The sequence below is a fragment of the Podarcis filfolensis genome, assembly GCF_964270895.1.
Source record: "Podarcis filfolensis genome assembly, chromosome: 1".
In the NCBI taxonomy this organism is placed as follows: Eukaryota; Metazoa; Chordata; class Lepidosauria; order Squamata; family Lacertidae; genus Podarcis; species Podarcis filfolensis.
In genome coordinates, this window is record NC_139604.1 from 84,044,011 (window position 1) to 84,061,944 (window position 17,934).

The following is a 17,934-nucleotide window of genomic DNA, read 5'->3' on the forward strand; positions in this document are numbered from 1 at the left end:
GGGTAAACACTCACTAACATTGGATATCAGCCAGTGATCTTGAACAGAATGTACACTAAGTGACCTATCACAATGTGACCCATTTCAATTCTCCTGTCCCATATAAAAGCCAGATTCTGCTGTTAGCTGTCATAACGGAAAACCTTACAAGAATGTAAACACCTCTTTTGAAACTAACAGCCTAGCTGCTTCTTGGCCTGCTGCCAACTGAGCCTCCACACATTATCTTTTCCTGGCTTCAGTCACAACTGAACTGCCAGTTTTTTCTCTTCATACCGTTAACCCTTTACCAAACAAGCACTGTTTATAACGTAGCAGTGTTGCTAAATTTAAATTTTCCCTCACCATGTTCCTTTTTCTTCCCACTTGCCTTCAGAAATCTAAGAGTTAATATTTTGGTTCTTGTGCTGCAGAGCGCACACCCAAACTGAAATACTTAACTGGGTGTTGGTTCCCTGTGGCTTTGCTTAGGTAGATGCACACCTGCGTTCTCAAGGTTGATGAAGTGGGGTTAACATTGCTTACTGGATCTAAATTAAAACAATCTGGTTACTATTTCTTAATTAGGAAGGAGAAACAAGGAGCAAAAGTGCAGGAGAAGTAACACATGAGCCAAATTCAGTTTTTTCTTGCTTTCTTGTTCAACACCTCTGAATTCATGTGAAATTGGGAATGTGAGGCTTGAAGGATAACAGCAGCATTCTGCACTGCTGTGCTGCATGTCACTTAAAATAAATGGAAAAGAATGCAAAATAATCACTGGTTTTAAGAGCTAAAACTCATTCAACACTTCCCTCATCTAGGTCTCTTTCTGTAAACACACATGTAGCCTGGGCTGGTATGTTTGAGTTTGCTTCCATTTTTTTATGGGAGGTTTGAAATATTATATTTTTTCAGCACCTTTTGGGTGATTTCCAACATTAGTTAGAATACACTTGTTGAAATCAATGGACATTGAACTCTGGAACTCTGAAAGCAGTTCACAGCATTTATATAGCATTAATTGTTCCTCCTTTCTGGAGTTCAGCAACAGCTGTTTCTGGTTTTTTTAATGCTCAAAATAAGTCATGGAAAATAACTTATGTAAGATTGTCTATTCTGATATAAACCAAATATTTGTTGTACCCCTCCTGAGCATGAGTTTTGTTGGTTGAGTAGAACGTGTTTAGATGATCAAGGAGTTCATGTGGGCTTGATGGGGTGGGATCATAGGAAAGGTGAGAAGGCACCAAATTTCCATGCTCATGAATGCTGGAACTTCTGCTTTTCACTAGAGGTTGCATTAAATGACTCTGCAAATGGAAGGCAACTCACACAACAGAACTTGCTCTCCCTCCTGCCTGCAGCCCCTGTACCCACCCGAAGCCTCTCTATGGGGTTGAGGGAGGAAGGGGCTACAGAACATTGTCAGCTGTGCCATATGGGGCTGAAGTGAGTGGGGGATCATCTCTTGCAATGGGTGAAGGAACCTTCTGCTCATGTGACCACTGGAATCCTCTCATTGTCTTCTCAGCCATGAGGGATAGTGTTTTATTTTAAAGTACTGTATTTACAGAGGCTTGCACATCACATTTCATGCAAAATTCTGTGTTGGATCCTGATGGTGAGCTACTCTGGGCTCAAAGTATTTCATATTCTTAGGTACCATTAGTTGCAGCACCTTGAATGATCAGTTGAAGAAATTCGCTCACAGTTAACTCAGTAGTAAATGTATGTAGCGAGCAGCTGCACAGCCCAACAGTGGTCCTTGCACAGTGCCTATAATGGGCATGTATCTAGTTCACTGAGCGAAGTTTAAGATCTAAGTGAAGTAGATGCTAGCTGGAAGTAGTGTGTCTGGCCCTGTTCGTTTTAGTGTCTGGAAATAATAAATTCTACTGCTGTTCAGGGAATTTTTGGCATGTACTTGAAGTGATGGGTTATGTTCATCTAATCTCCAGGACCTGAAGTGATTAAAAAATAAAATAAAATAAAAAGTATGCTAATTTTCCTGCAATGTGAAAATCGTCTTCCCCATAGGGAAGTGCTATAGCTCAGTGATGGAATATATGCTTTGCATACACTAGGTTCCAGGTTCAGTCTCCAGGTAGGGTTGGGAAAGACCCTTGTTTGAAAGGTAACTTGAACTTAAATTCACTGTTTAATGCAAGCCATACTTTGGGTGGAATCTTGAAGATTCTTCCTTTGCAGTTCTACTGAGGTTGGACTGGGTGTGTGTTCTTGATTGTTTCTTTGAAGTTTGAATAACCTGACATCATATGACATAAAGAGGTTTACAGGAGGAGACACCCACCTGTAAAAATGGACCTGCTCACGGGATCCGATTCCCCACCCCTGAAATAAAGGCCTCTTTACTCAAGGAAGTTTCTTAAAAGACTGTAATCTGAGTTGTTTTAGGTGCGAGGTGCCAAAACTACATATATAAAGAAATAAAAGTTCTCACTTCTCAAAAGCTGTACAGAGACAAAACAGTATTTGGGAGATAATTTTATTTCTGATGTATTATCTGCAATTTTAAGAGTAATACAGCGAAGTCCTTCCCCCTAGAATTTGATGCTTAGGCACACAGTCGACTGTAATGAGAGAGGAAATGTTGTTTGGGTTTTCCCCTGTTGTAAAACAGCGCATGACCCAGATTAATACCACATTGCCAGTAACATGTTCCAAGAGATGCAGTCTTCTTTCAGTCTAGATGTGTATACTAGATTTAGGGTATTAAAGATGAGCTTTGCGTCATATCAGGTCATCGGCTACTTTCTGGGAATGGCAGGCTGAGAGCACCTGTCGTCTGGAGGCTCTCTTCACTTAAGATTTATCAATGTATTTCAAAAATGTATACCACCTTTCCATTTAAAAACCATTTAGAGCACCTTAAAGGCGGATAGAATAGTGTTTCCTAGCCAGGATGACTGTGTTGTACCACAGCCGTGGGATTTTCTGGGAATTACAAGTGGAGAAAGTGCTGTTGAACTCAGGGTCTGCTTGCAAGCTTCTCTTAGGCATCTGATCAGCGACTGTGAGAACAGGATGCTGGACTAAATGGGACAGTGGTCTGATCCAGCAAATCAAGCTGTGCTTATGTTCTTATTTGAACCTAGAATGCCTATGTAGGATCTTCAGATATCTGAACTCATTACATATATTGTTTTTGAATCAAAATGTTTCTAAAACTACAGAGAGAGCTTGCCATTTTCCTCCGCTCCACCTCTCTGATTTTCTGTCTTTTGAATAGGTGTTGGGTTGTTGCGGAGGGAGGGGGGAATGTAGCTGTAACCTAACTTTTTCCTTTTCTCCTCAGAGCTCTGTTGGCAGGAGGAGGTTTTTCTACGTGGACCTACCGACAAGGCTATGATGTTAGCATTCCTGTTTATAGTCCACTGTCCGCAGAGGTGGAACTGCCAAATAAAGGGCTGGGGTAAGCTGAAGATGAGTGGGAGAATGCAGCATGTTTTGTCTTCTTGCTAACAATGTCATATAATGCCAGCTGCATCTGAGCTGCTAAGAAATTCAGCCCAGAAAGCCAAAAGCATGCAGTATCGGGGACGGGGGGAAGCTGGTTGTATAACTGCTCTTGTAATTGTTGAGAGCTATGAAGCCGAAATATGGCTGTGTATTATCTGTCAACAGATTATCTCATAAGTGCTATAGAAAGCCCAAGATCTAATTACACTTATCAAGGTTTCCTGAGCAATAATGGATGCTTTCCTGGGAACCTCTGACATTTGCTTTAACTAGCAAAAGTTAACACCTAAAAGTTGGGGAGGAAGGGAAATTTATCAAAGTGAAAGTGGTTTCTGCTGCTCCAGGCTTGGCCACCATCACAGGCTAAAACGTGTGACTTGCTTTCGGGATCATCTGTTTCTGAAAAGGGTTTGTCTCTCTTGTTATGTGTCCCTGGATTCTGCTGCCTTTCCCACCCTAGTAGTATTTGGCAATTTCAAACCTCCAAAATAAGAGTGCCTAATTTTCACTGTCTTGCTTTCCTTGCTGAATCCATTAGAGTAGAACTGCAGTGAAGAGTGGACAGAAACCTTGGAGCAGGAAACCATGCATTTGGTCAGGAACCAGAGCAAATGGGAACTGAAAATCACATTACAATTTAGTGGGTTTTTGGGCTTCCATGGTACTCATACAATAATGTTTACTCCTTTCAGCTTTAGTTAAGTGACTTACATAAACACTCTTTCTCAACTTATCTTCAGCGATCTTTTGCTGAAGTAAGATAGACATTGAGAGTACTGAATCATAGGCATTGTTTCTCTCTCACAAACATTTTTTGACAAACGTGACAGTGTCACTTCTGGAGAAAAGTCAGTTACAAAGGGAGGAATTCAACATTGCACTTTCCTGAACGTTTCTTCAGCACAAGCATTTTAATTTATCAGACAGAATGATTTGGGGAAGGTGGGGGGGGGGAGAGGGAAACAAGAGAAAGCCTCATTAGTTGAACTATCACAGGTTAGTTGAATCTGGGCCAATAATTTCAGTGAATGGAAAACGGCACATATTCTTGCAGTCTTGTCTACAGGACACTAATTTGAATATTAAAAAATAGAAAACAGCTAATGTACTTTTCAAGAAAGCAAAAAAGTGCACAGTGAATCATTGTGCATATCTTTGCCATATCTGTTGGGGAACCTCCCCCCAGAAAAAGTATCAGGAGACTCCCCAAGTATGTAGAAAAATATTTGTGTATTTGTAAATTAAGAGAAATGCCACCACCAGCCCTCTAAAAACAAACAAGTGCTGAACATCCTTAGTAGCTTCCAGAACTCATAAATAATTGAAGTCAGGTGAACATTTAATTACCGCATTTATATCCCACCTTTTATCCAGGCAGCTCAAGGTGCCATACAGATTCCTACGCTTCCCATTTTAACCCTGCAACAACTCTTTGAGGCAGGTTAGACTAAGTGACTATGGCTCATCCAAGGTCATAGTGGGTTCAAATCCCCTGAGAGTGGAGATTTGAACCCTAGTCTCCCAGGTCATAGTCTGATACTCCAACCACTTTAGAAGCATTTAACCAATTTTAAAAGATATGTTATAGATTTTTTTTTACTGTTCCTGAAACTTTTGAATTCTTCCACGGGGGAAAAATTCAAAACAGCCCCCTCCTCCCCTCCAACCCCCTTTTCCCTCCCTCCCCAACCTCTGTTCTGAACTTTCGCATATCTAGGTTTAGTATAATTTACAATTTTCTTTCATAAAGACTGAAGGCTGTGTTATGAATGAAGAGAAATATATTTAAAGTTCTGTTCTGCTCACAGTCCTGCATGTTAGGTGTTCACCATTGTATTGGAAATTGATTTCTCTTTTTATTCATAGTTGGGCTTGAATGGCAAATTTTTTTAAATAGCGACTTCAGTCACGTGCCACTTAGATCATCGGCATTTGTGGTATTTGCCTGAAGCTGTGCTGATGCATATTTTAACTGTTAATTTGTTTTGGAAATCTGAGATGAGAGTTCAGTTTCATTTTATTACACATCTGTGGCTTTGCAGATATAAAGCCTGGAGTGCCTGCATGTGGGGAAGACTTCAGATAACAGGTTTTAAAAAACACTAATCTCTACATATATCTTGCATCTCAGAGCATCAAGTAGGAATATTTATCTTCATATGTGCTACAAAGTTGTAAATGTAAGAGGCAGCTATTAAAAGAAGGGAAAGATATGGGAAATAGTTGAGGCATTGGTTAATTTAAGGTCTTACCATAGACCAATGAGGTTCAAAGGTGGGCTTATATACCTGGTAGCTACCTCTCTCAGAACAACCTGCTGGTTTTTGAGGTTTGTAAAGCAGGTGCTCAGCAGACTGTATGTTGAAGAAATGGCTCCAGATTACTCAAGTGAACCAAGACAGATGCAGTGAGGAAAGCGACCTCTCTTCCTGACCCAAAATATGGCAAGGAGCTAAACTCTGACTGTTAGAGACACATCTTGAGTTCCAGTAACACAGTTGTGTGATTTAAGCTGTAGAATACTGCTTGTATTACTTTTAAAGTTATGAACACTTCATGAAGAGTTGCAGAGGTTTCTTACAAATTGCTACCCAGTCAGTAACACACTTGTAACTTGGATTTTCTAATGTGTGTTCGTTGTTTCCAGAAGAAATCCATTTGATTATAACCAAGTTCTTACTTTTTTAAAAAAAAGAAGGAATGCCTGCATTGCATCATGGAGGATATAGGTCTTTAAGTTTTATGGAGAACTTGCTGTGTTAATAAGCAGAATTGGTATGGCAGCAGTTATCAAGAGGAAATGTCACTTCTGTTGTGCACTTGCCACATAAGTAGCGCTTAGAACAAGCTGGCATTTAGCCAAATTAAGAAACGATGCAAGAGTTTAATTCAGTAGGAAATCCTTATCAGTATCGTGCCAAGCCCCCTAAAATGCTGTGCTGTCCAATCTGCTTTTAAAGACTATTTGCAGTATTTACCGGGAGCGGAGTCCCACTTATTTCAGTAGTGCTTCCTTCCAAATAAGTATGCTTAATCTTGCTACACTACATTGCAGTTCTCTGCCTGCTTGTTCAAGTAAGTCCTGTTACCTTCAGTGAAACTGTCATGAGTGAACATGCAAAGGAACCGGCTGTAAACTTGCCATCTTGTCATACTTGTTCATGGTGGGACTCCTTGTGTATACTTCACTCATAGTTCACAACTATGTAATTTATTTATGTGCTAATATCTACTGCTAGTTGGGTCTTACAGCTAGTATATGAATCCTTCCAGAATTCAACTTTATTGTGCCAGTATAGGATTATTCCAGCTCACTTCTTTCTAAAGAAAAGAGAAATGCTATGGCTATAAAGCTAAGAAGTCTGAGTCCCGCAGCAGTATAAAGGGAAACACATATCAGATTATCTAGTGAGAATCCTGCAGGATTTGTCAGGCTCTCATTTTTGGGGTCTTCAGTCCCCGTAGGTACTTCCTCCTTTCCTCTCAGATGGCTCTTCATCCTGAATACCGTTCTGACTTGGAGGCTCTTCAAGCTGAGAATGCAGAATCTGTGCTGATCCTGGACAAGTGTACCAACCTCTCAGAGGGAATCCCTTTTACTCGTAAGCGTTGCCACAAGAATCAGGTCTTTGATTATCCCCAGGTGCTTCAGGTAAGTCTGCCTATAGTGCCTCTATCACTTTTGTATTTGATTACAGGAAATTATGGATTGTGACATATGCAATTCTATGCAATTTTTATTCTGAAGAATAAGATGTATTATATGGTCTGATTACACTTTGGATATTTTTTTTTGCTGTCAGTTCTAAGGTGTTCTGGTGTGTGATGCTATGTGCTACTTTTTTAATTTAAAGGAGAGAGAGGATGATATACAGCTAAGTCATACTCAAGAGTAGACCGATTGAAAGCAATGGAATTATGGGCGATATTAAACTAAGTTTGAATATGTAAAGTCTATTGCTTTCTTGAATATGAGTTGGTTGGATATCCCCTTTCAGTTCATTGCTTTCAGTGGATCTGCTCTTTCTTTTCCTTTTTAATTTTTTTTGGGCTTACTCCAGTGTCCAAATTCATTCTTGTACCGAGCATCCCTATAGGATTTCTTGTCCTCATACTTATTCTTGAGAGAGAGAAATTGTAGGTGGATGTGGCTTACAAATATAAATGGCCAAGGACGTATTTGAAGAACATATTGCCGTAGTTAAATAAGTGTACTTCCCTGAAGTCATGACAAACGAAGTTGTTAAACTAGATTTCATGCCTGTACTGCTGCACCCAGGAAGTGGCAGTTCTGTTATATCTACAGCTCCAAAGTCATATTTCGTCAGGCAAGGAAGATAACATCTGGCCTGCACGTCTCTTTAATGGCTGCAACATATACAGCATAAAGGTGCTTTGGTGTAGAAATATGGCAAGGGAGGTTTTGCTCCTAACTATAGCAAACTATCTCATTCTGTATGCAAGTTAAGAGATTAAAAAATGCACCGTTATGCAGATGTTTAATTAGTTGCAAAAGAAAGATGCTTACAGTTCTCTGTTGAGGACTGGAAGGAAGGGCTTCCCTGAATTCAAATGTTCTGTCTGAAGATCAAACCATTTCACTTCCCCTTCTTTAAAGGCAGACAGAATCATCCTAGAATTGCAGTTGTGAGTTTTTGCGCGTTTAACAAATAAAACTTTGAGGAGAGCTGTCCTGCAGAGATAGTTAAAATAGCTTTCCCTCACAGAACCCTTCATCTCCATTTGGAATGTCTGGCTGATAATGGTGATAATGTGAGGATATGTATTTATAGTAGGTTTTGTCTAGACAGGAAAAAAAGACTAGTTGGGTAAGAGGAGCGTTTTCATCCACATCATAGTATTTTCTTTCCCTCTTAAACCCATTTTTATTCGCTTACTCCTAGGAAAACTACAGGGGTTTCTTAACAAGTGATATTTGACTTTTTTGTTCCTTGTAAATATATGATGATATAATAGTATATTAATATATGCTAAAATAATCTGGCATTATGATTCCGGAGACCATGCATAACAACATGAGAAGAGCCTGCTGGATGAGGCCAGTGGCCCATCTAGTCCAGCATCCTGTTCTCGCAGAGGCCAATTAGATGCTTGTGGGAAATCAATAGGCAGAACCTGAGCACAAGAGCACTCTCTTCACCCACAGTTTCCAACAGCTGCTTCATAAGTATCAGTGCCTCTGACCAAGGAGACAGAGCATAGCCATCATAGCTAGTAGCCATTGAGAGCCTTTCCTCCACATTTTCCACACAAAACAGCACTGTTTTCAGACACGTGCTTAACGGTGTAAAAACATTTGGATTGGGGGGAGGGTCATAAACCGTAATACTGTGAAGTAGATACTTGAAGTGGTTTTATATCTTACGGGTTTTTAAATGCATGATTTTATAAGCTGCTTTATGAAAAGTATTCTTGAGAATTGGATTATAAATCTCTCAATCAAATTAATCAAAGTATACTGTGAATGCCAGTACACTTCACAAACCATATTAACCTTCTGGGCAAAATGCAGTTCCTATCACAGGTCCCGGATATAAATTTGTCTGCTACAGAATACATACAATTACAGCATTTTTATTTAGGAATAATTTTATTTCACACACACCCATAAAGATTACATTTTTAAAAAAGAAAGATCTATCACTTTTTATCTTATTGGCTTGCTTATAGCACTGGGATCCTTGTGGTGTAGTTATGTTTCCTAAGAATTCTGCTGAAACTAGAAAAAGCGTTTCACATGTTATCAGCAATTGAAACCCAGAGCAAACTTTGAAATGGTGGTCTAGAATTTGCAGCACTCAGGGTTTTTGGTGCTGAGCCTGCTTCCTGCTCTCTTATAGTACCTGTGTTTTGCACCAACAGGAGCAGAGAAAGCCCAAATTTCCTTTCTTTCTTAAAATTGCATGAGTGGACTTCTGTTCACAGTACATTGGAACCCTCTTCTTACTATCATTTGTTCTTTTGTGAGTTTCAAATCCAGCCTACAAGGCAGCATGTATTCATTATATGGTGTGGTAATAATGGGTATTGACATGACAAATAAATTAACAGGGGAGATAGCGGAATTAAAAATGGACTTTCCTCCCTCTCTCCCATGCCACCTGAGCAGAAAAGGCAGTGTGATGTCTTCAGATGATGCTGGACTGCAGTCCCCATCATCCCTGGCTATGCTGGTGAGAGCTGTAATCCAATAACATCTGGAAGATACCATGTTAGCTACCCCTTCAAGAGGTAAGGAAGCGTCTTATATCTTATCATGTCTATTTTTGTTTCCATTTGCTACCAGGAAGCTACATTCTGTGTGGTTCTGCGGGGAGCCCGCTTGGGACAAGCTGTGCTGAGCGATGTACTTCAGGCTGGCTGCATTCCTGTTGTCATAGCTGATTCCTATATTCTGCCTTTCTCCGAAGTTCTGGATTGGAAGAGGTAGTTTCGCTATAGTCGTGTGTGCTCCATTGTTGCAACTTGTTTGGATCTGGAATGGCTTTACAAAATCAATGCTGAACACTCAGTTGGTAGAGCTTGAGACTTTTAATCTCAGATTCCTGCATTGCATGGAATTGGAGCAGATAATCTTCATGGTCTCTTCCAACTCCACAGTTCTAAAACATTGAAATAAATATACTTATAGACTGAACCCCATTAATGTTTATCCAGGGCATCCATATCGTATTACATTTATATGGTGTGTGTTGAAGGGAGGGGTAGTTCCTTTAGATTTATTTTCAAATACTCCTCTATGGGCTTATCTGTTTGACTCTGTGTGAGGGGAATCCAGTTTTGGGTAATTACCTACAATTCTCATTGTTTTCCTTTTCACTCTTCCGCATTTAGAGCTTCTGTGGTGATACCGGAAGAAAAGATATCTGAGATGTACAACATTCTGCAAAGCATACCTCAACGACAGATTGAGGAGATGCAGAGTCAGGTAGAGTAAATTTGAGTATAGGCCATGAATATTTTCCTGGGAGCCAAACCTGAATTTACCTGCCTGGCTGTTGTGGAGGTTGAGGCAAATGTAATAATGATTTGCATGTTCCCATATTTTACCATTTAATTAAAGGTGAATATTGCATGTTGCTGAATTGTGCCAAGTACATACAATGAAGTTACTCAGATGTAATTTTATGTATTGTTCTGGATCAACACTGCATATCTGTTAAAATTAAATTACCACCCATATCTTGCCACCTACGTGGCTGATTTGACCTGCTGAATGATTCGCTCCCAAGTAACTTTAGGATGAGGAGGATTTCAAAGTTCTTTGACAAACTGGTTTGGATTTGAAGCTTTGTTCATTACGTTTTATTTACCTCTAGGGCTCTAAATGATAACTTGAACTCATTGGGGCCACCAAATGTGTGGCTTAACACACAAAATGGAAGAAAATGGCACTCTCTTGTGACTAACACATTGAACTAAATTAATGTATGAGGAACTTGGTGTTAGCATGCCATATTTGCAAAATCTAGCAAAGATTTTTATATATTTTTTGTTTTATTTATTAAGTTTGCATTCCACCCTTCATCTGTAGCTCTCAGCGTGGTTCACAAGATAAAAATACATAACAAAAAAATAGCAACTCCTCCCCACCCCACAAACACATTTAAAAGGACCACCTGAATGAAGTTAGTGGGTTAGTAGTGGTCTGTGGACTGCAGTTGGGAATTCCTGTGCTACAACATTTCCTATTAAATACAACACAACATTTCTCTTCAACAGAAACACATTTTATTAAACTGTGACCTGCATATACACTGTGATTCCATGCAAGTACAAATTAAATTATCCTGAGACCTCTAGCTTTGAGATTTTGTTTTCAAAAAATGTTTTTCCTTAAGGACATGAACATCTGGGCAATGCCTGGTGAAATTTCATCATTCCCAGAGATCAAGGAGAGGGGATTCAGTACTTTTTATGCGTCTTTTCCCTAGTCTGACTAGAGGAAGCAGAATAAATTATAGAAAATAAGCAAATATATGCAGATTGCCTACTTTGTATAACATTGATAAGTTGCATGATGTATATAGATCATGGAAAGTTGCTTTCTTTAGGGTGGAATTTTAGTTTTGCTCAATTAATTTTCTTGTGTGCAGATTATAGGCAAATCTATTCATAAACCTCCGGTTTGCTTTCCCCCCAATATAATTACTCAAATACAGTGGTACCTCGGGTTAAGTACTTAATTTGTTCCGGAGGTCCGTACTTAACCTGAAACTGTTCTTAACCTGAAGCACCACTTTAGCTAATGGGGCCTCCTGCTGCTGCCCTGCTGCCGGAGCACGGTTTCTGTTCTCATCCTGAAGCAAAGTTCTTAACCTAACCTGAGGTACTATTTCTGGGTTAGCGGAGTCTGTAACCTGAAGCGTATGTAACCTGAGGTACCACTGTAGGTCCATCACATACGTAGTATAACACAAACCATATATACATTTAAGAAGGTAGTAGACATCTATCAATGCTGTACATTACAGAATGGAAGCAGCAATGAGTTAGTGATTTTCCAATTGTATAGTCCAGATTACTGACTAAATGCGACACACAACACTCTTAAGTATATTATAGGTATTTGCACACATGTTCATATAACAAGCTACTTCAGTTTTGATTAAAATAGATAATCTACACTGAACTTTAGAAGTAAGATGAGGAAACCTTGCTCTAGGACAGAGTTGTCTAGATTATGAACGAAAGGCTATCAGTATAAAATATGACTGAGAATTGACACTTCAAAAAATTTACTTTAAAAAGGGGGCACCTAATACCAGTCTGAAAATATGCATGTTCTGTTTTCTGAGTACACGTCAGTTAAATTCCCAACACTTTCTTCACGATTATGAAGACTGGACATGGCTTTTATTTATTTTATTTTTTAATGAGGAGTCAATCTCTTGATCTACTCTGCTGTGAGCCTCTGATAAAAAGTGTGCCTGGGGAATGTAATCAGGAGCACAGGGATAGAGTATTGAGATACATGATATTAAGCATATCAGAAAACTTTCATAATTAATATGAAAAGCATATTTGTGAAATACTAGGAATCTTCCTATCCAAGTCACTTGATATGAGGCAGTCCTGGAAACTCCAATATGCACTTGGATTATGTATGACGTAATTGGATTACTTGGGGCTTTGGGGGGGGGTGTTCTACAGAGAGTTTTCTTGTGCTCAGCCACTTTACCAATATGACAAATGGCCAGAAGAGGTCTCTGCTCCCTTGATTCATACTGATTTTCTTAGCTTCTCATTAGGCATTCTATGTGGGCATAGAGATTCAAGTAGCCAGTTCGGTTAGGCTGGAAAACACTGCTTTTTGATTTGCTACTGGGGGTCATGAAGAATGTGGCTTTGCCGTAAGAAAGTTCATAGATGTGACCTGATAACGCTAGCTATTCAGATTAGCATTATTGACTCTTTCTGTAAATGCGTGAGTGCTTGTTTCAGCAAACGTCATAACTTCAGTCCTGTGCTTGTGGTAGATGCCGTCAATTACCATCTAAAATCTACAGCAGTAATACAAAGAGCTGCAAATACATCTCTCTACATTTGTAATTGTGTTTATAGGTACTGTAACCCTTCTTTCCTTTTCGTCTATGTAGGATGCAACATCTGGCAAAGATGTAGGGATGAAATTAGAGCCACATCTGTCAGTGTTCTGGAATCGCAGAATTGTAGAGTTGGAAGAGCTCCAATAGCTCCTCTCATCAACCCCCTCCCCCATCTCCAACTTAGACTGCCCCAGACTTTAGAACCATTGACATAGATCTGTCTGGCTGTCTTGTGGACCCTCCAAGAAATGAGGCACCACACCTCCCATATGCAATTTAGTTTAAAACTGCTTTTTTGTTAGGAGGTTTAGGCTAAATCTACTTCATTTAAAAATAATTCCTTTTTGACCTCAAAGGGTAAACTCACTACAAGCGATTGGTTCTGACCTGTATTAATGGAGGAGCAAAATGAATGGGAGGGGGGAGCACAGAGAGAACAGGAAAGAGAGTTGGAATAGCATAGATCGAGGGAGATAGATGGGATGACACAGAGCTGTGCAGTCCTGTAATGAGGCAGACACCACTGGTTTTGGCTCTGGCCCTGCCCATTGCTGGCATGCAGACTCCGACAGATTACCTCCCAGGGAATGCAGCCCTGCTTTAGAAGTATATAGAGAAGTTACGTGGGTTCTGTAGCTCCTTCCAGTGTTAATTTCTGTGGAGTGTCTGGACTGCTAATAACTTCAGCTTACACATGTAAGTGAAGGTATGAGTAAAATAAAACCCTGAATGATTAATGCCACCTTAGCTTAATTGCTCTGTCAAAATGAAGCCCCTGTTGTGGTGGTAAAAAAGTTTTCGCTATATTTTTTGTAGATTGCCAGTACCTAGGGTGTATAACTTCAGTCTGATTTGAGTGTAACTTAATGAAAACTTCCTTTAAAAACATTAAGTGCAATGGGTGGGGAGAAACATTGCAACATCACAAAACAGCCGATTCCTTTATTGTAAGGGAATATGTATGGAATGTGAGAGTACAGGTTTTTTTATATGTCTTCAAGATCATTTCTGACCCCAAATGCATTTCAAATACAAATTTGAAGGAGACAGTATTAGAGTCGTAGGCGTCTCTTGATCAGAATGTGTGAGGTTTCTTTTTTCTGTGCACAGCATTTTTTAAAGGCAGCAGAATATATTCCTCAGCATACCTTTCAATGGCTTTTCCTGAACTCTGCTGTTAGTTCTGCATATCATGCACTGAATGCCCACATTTTGCTCGGCAGCCTTACTGATTAGTAGATTTTTATGTTGCAACTCCTATAGCATCTCTCCAGTGACAGACACCTGGTTGTGTGACATTTGTTGAAAATGCCCATTCAGAAACTAGTCTCTACCGTAGATACTGACTAGCAAAATAGTCCAGGGATGCACATTCTTAGTTTGTGTGAAGAAACGCACCACCTGCTTAGCAGCTGTTCACTTTTTCTCTTTCCCCCCTTTCTTTTTTTTGCCATGGAGCTATTTCACAATAAAGTGATGGGTTAAAGATGGCCCTTGACACAAAGGTTAAAAACATACTTGTTTTCTCTCTAATGTGAAGGGAGTGGGGTGGTGCGGATGTGAGAAGAGAGTGCCGGGACTTGCCAGCAGGTTCTTTTTTTCTGTAGCTTTTCAATCTCTGCCCTTCCATTTAATGTTTTCCTTCTTAAAAGAGACGTACTTCTGTGATACTCTGCAAGCACCCATGATTAAACAAAAAGAAAAAGAAAAAAAAGGGAAACAGAGCTTCAAGGTCTTGCTGATTTAAAACTGCTAAGGGAATTCCAAGTTTGAGGGTGTTTGAAAGCTACTGCATCAGCTTGTGGCAGGTAGGAGCCAATATCATAGATGCACAATGGTCTGTGTTGGCCAGGGAAGAGAAAGGGAAGGGGGTGCGGGTGCGGGTGCAGGGATGTGTTTTCTACACTTTGAGGGCCATTCCCTTACCATCATGCTGTCCCATTTTGTGATTTGATCTGTAATATTGGTTTGTACCCCCCCTACTTCACTTCTTCTAAGATTATTATATAGTGCTTTTAAAAGCCAGATGTAGCTTGGGGAGTGATACATAAAAATACATTTGCTTACACATCACAGTTGTTCCGTTGTGACAGTCATTTGTGTGCAGGGCTGTGATACAATTGCTGCACAAGGATGCGAAGAAGACGCCCACATGCTGTAAGCTACATGCACACCTGACACAGCTGTCTGGGAGTGGGATGTGAGGTATTCACAGCTTCTCGCCCTGTAACAAATGAGCACTGTGGGGCTGGCTTCTAGAGGAAGTCCTTCACAATATCAAGTGACTTTTAGATGTGAAGAAGGGTGTGCATAGCTGTAGACCTTCTCTCTTGCAAACGTGATGGTAGTGGGGTGAGTGACCAAAGCCCTTTGCAGTACAGATCTTTTGTAAGAGCAAGACAAGGCTATCTCCATTTTCCTAGTTCTCATGCCTGTTTGGGACTGTGAGTCTTTGGACTACTATCCCAATGGCTCTGAGCACTACAGCCAGAACAAGCAAAAAAAATAATGTGGCTTTCAACTGTGTGGCAAAAGCTGTAAGAGAATCTTGTACTACATACAGTAGCTGCACCAGGAGCAAATTCCCTCATTAAGAGTCTTAAAATGATTTTTGTTAGAATGACGTTTCTGTTAGAACAAACTCTTACCTGCCTACCACCTTCTGTACTATCTGATGTGAATTTGAAGGTCATCACTACTCAGATGTTGGTTCTAAATGATGCTACGTTGTTGGCATCCTCGCCTGGCCTAGCGTTGAATTGAGAAAAGATTCGAGATTCTTCATTTGCAGACTCTAGCTTTTGAGTCTCTGCTAAATTTAATCATGGTTGTTGGGTTTGAAATTGATGCAATACTTTTAAACCCTTCCTTGACCAATTTCATTTATCTTCAAGTTTTAATAAGAAATATTTCTAAGGAGATATTTAGCTTTTTGTGCTTCAGCTGCACGTGGGGAAGCTGGAGGCAAAACAATAATGTGGAATTCCAGGGAGATGATTAGATGCTTGCTCTCCGTTGTATGTTCTGTTACAGTGTGGAATACATAGTGGAGTCAGGGTTTATCATGGATCATGTAGGCAACTCTGGGCCCTCTCAACTTCCACATATTATTTTTAGGATGTAATATCCATCATTAAACTTGGTTGCTTTTGCAGGAGCCCATTTGTGGACTTATAATTATGATGTGTTACCCATCTGTAAACTTTTTCTTTCTGCTCTTGAGATTTTAATTTCCTAAACTCTGTCAAATAGCTTATCTCTCTCCATCTTTTATGAGGAGTTGTTCTTCTGCATTTTCTATTTCTCAGATCAAAGATTACTGACATTGTGAAAGTCACCATTGGATGGTTTCTTGGTGGCCAGCTTTATCCCTATTTTTCCTGCTTACCTGTCAAAGTATATTATTTGCTCTAAAACTGAAATTGATATTCTGATTCCTGAGCACCCAAATTTTGATTGAAAGCATTGTTTTTAGCATTCTAGGTTGTTGTGATTAAAATTGTTCTGCAACTGCTATGATTTAGTTGTTAACAAGAATCCTTTAGACAAGAAATGGCATACATTTGCAGCACAGAAAGGCCTGAAACCCTCCCCCCCTTTTTTTGGGGGGGGGTGAGTCTCTGCTGCTGAGGTGGAAATGTATTCCATACTCTTTGAATTAAATCATCTCTTAAGATGAGTGTGCAATATGTGTCCATGTGTTACTTTAGCCCCCAGGAAAAGTACTTGGATATTGTGGAGGCAAAATTTATTTAATATAAACTTACTTTGCCAGGAAAACATATAATATATAAACCAGAGTTGAGGAGCTGTGGTATTTTATGGTTAAGGGTTGTGTGGCTTAGGCTTTCTTGTCCCCTTTTCTCTCTGCTGACTTGCTTGCAATGAGACCTTGGGCAAGTCCAGCAATCTAGACTTTTTATAATCAAGTTGGCTAAACAGTTTGTCGTACAAGGCCCCAAGCCCACCTGAATTTCTGACACATCTTTGACTGCTAATCCTGCAAACTGATTTGTGTTCATGCTTAATCCCATGCAGTTATGCCTTGAAAGAATGGAAATATGGTGTCCATGTGTGCTTGGAGTATGTGAATGTCCCCATTACCCCCCACCCCAGCCCCTCCTTTTAGTTTTACAGAAACCAGAGGTTTCTTCTGGCTTTATCTAACCCCAGCAGACTTGCCACTTGGAAGAGACATGAGCCAATTGAACTTATGAAACTGATAGCAAGCTGGCTGAACACATGGATTTCTGAGACCACCCCATGTCTGCTAAGCAGCTCTGTAGCCAGCCTGATTTCTTTAAAAAAAGCCACCTAGTAAGCATTCTTCTCAAACCCTCCCTCCCTCATATTAGATTCACATGGAGCCGGAAAACTAGATGCTCCTGTGAGTGGCAAATCCAAAGAAAGCTCTGCATTTGTCATAGGCTCCTGTCACTTCCTGTAGATCTCTGTCTTTGATCTGCTTGTAAGTCACAAAAGTCACAGAATCACAAAAGTGCAGAGAAACTGGAAAAAGGTATTGAAGTTGGTAGAAAAGAACTGTGCATGCCTGCATACAGGAACAACTACAGTGGTACCTCGGGTTAAGTACTTAATTCGTTCCGGAGATCCGTTCTTAACCTGAAACTGTTCTTAACCTGAAGCACCACTTTAGCTAATGGGGCCTCCTGCTGCCGCCGCACCAACGGAGCACGATTTCTGTTCTCATCCTGAAGCAAAGTTCTTAACCCGAGGTACTATTTCTGGGTTAGCGGAGTCTGTAACCTGAAGCATATGTAACCCGAGGTACAACTGTACTTCATTTTTATTGTCTCGATGGCTCCTGTTCTCTGAGTGGACAGGGTCACATGTAGATCCTTGCGAGGGGAGGAGTCATCCCACGCTTTCCAGACTGGCCCTG

The 17,934-nt window shown here is 40.1% G+C and overlaps 1 protein-coding gene across 4 annotated transcripts in view; it reads left to right on the forward strand.

Moving 5' to 3' along the window:
* The window catches only part of EXT2 (exostosin glycosyltransferase 2), a 79,407-nt gene that overhangs the window by 8,689 nt on the left and 52,784 nt on the right, over positions 1 to 17,934 (forward strand). For all 4 annotated transcript variants that reach the window (XR_014545003.1, XM_083601995.1, XM_083601993.1 and 1 more), the window contains 4 exons: positions 3,299 to 3,415; positions 6,919 to 7,114; positions 9,770 to 9,909; positions 10,318 to 10,411. Coding sequence is in view for 3 of the 4 variants with exons in the window: in XM_083601995.1 (XP_083458121.1) it covers positions 3,299 to 3,415; positions 6,919 to 7,114; positions 9,770 to 9,909; positions 10,318 to 10,411 (547 nt within the window). In the remaining variant the exon portion in view is untranslated. The remainder of the gene's footprint in view (positions 1 to 3,298; positions 3,416 to 6,918; positions 7,115 to 9,769; positions 9,910 to 10,317; positions 10,412 to 17,934) is intronic.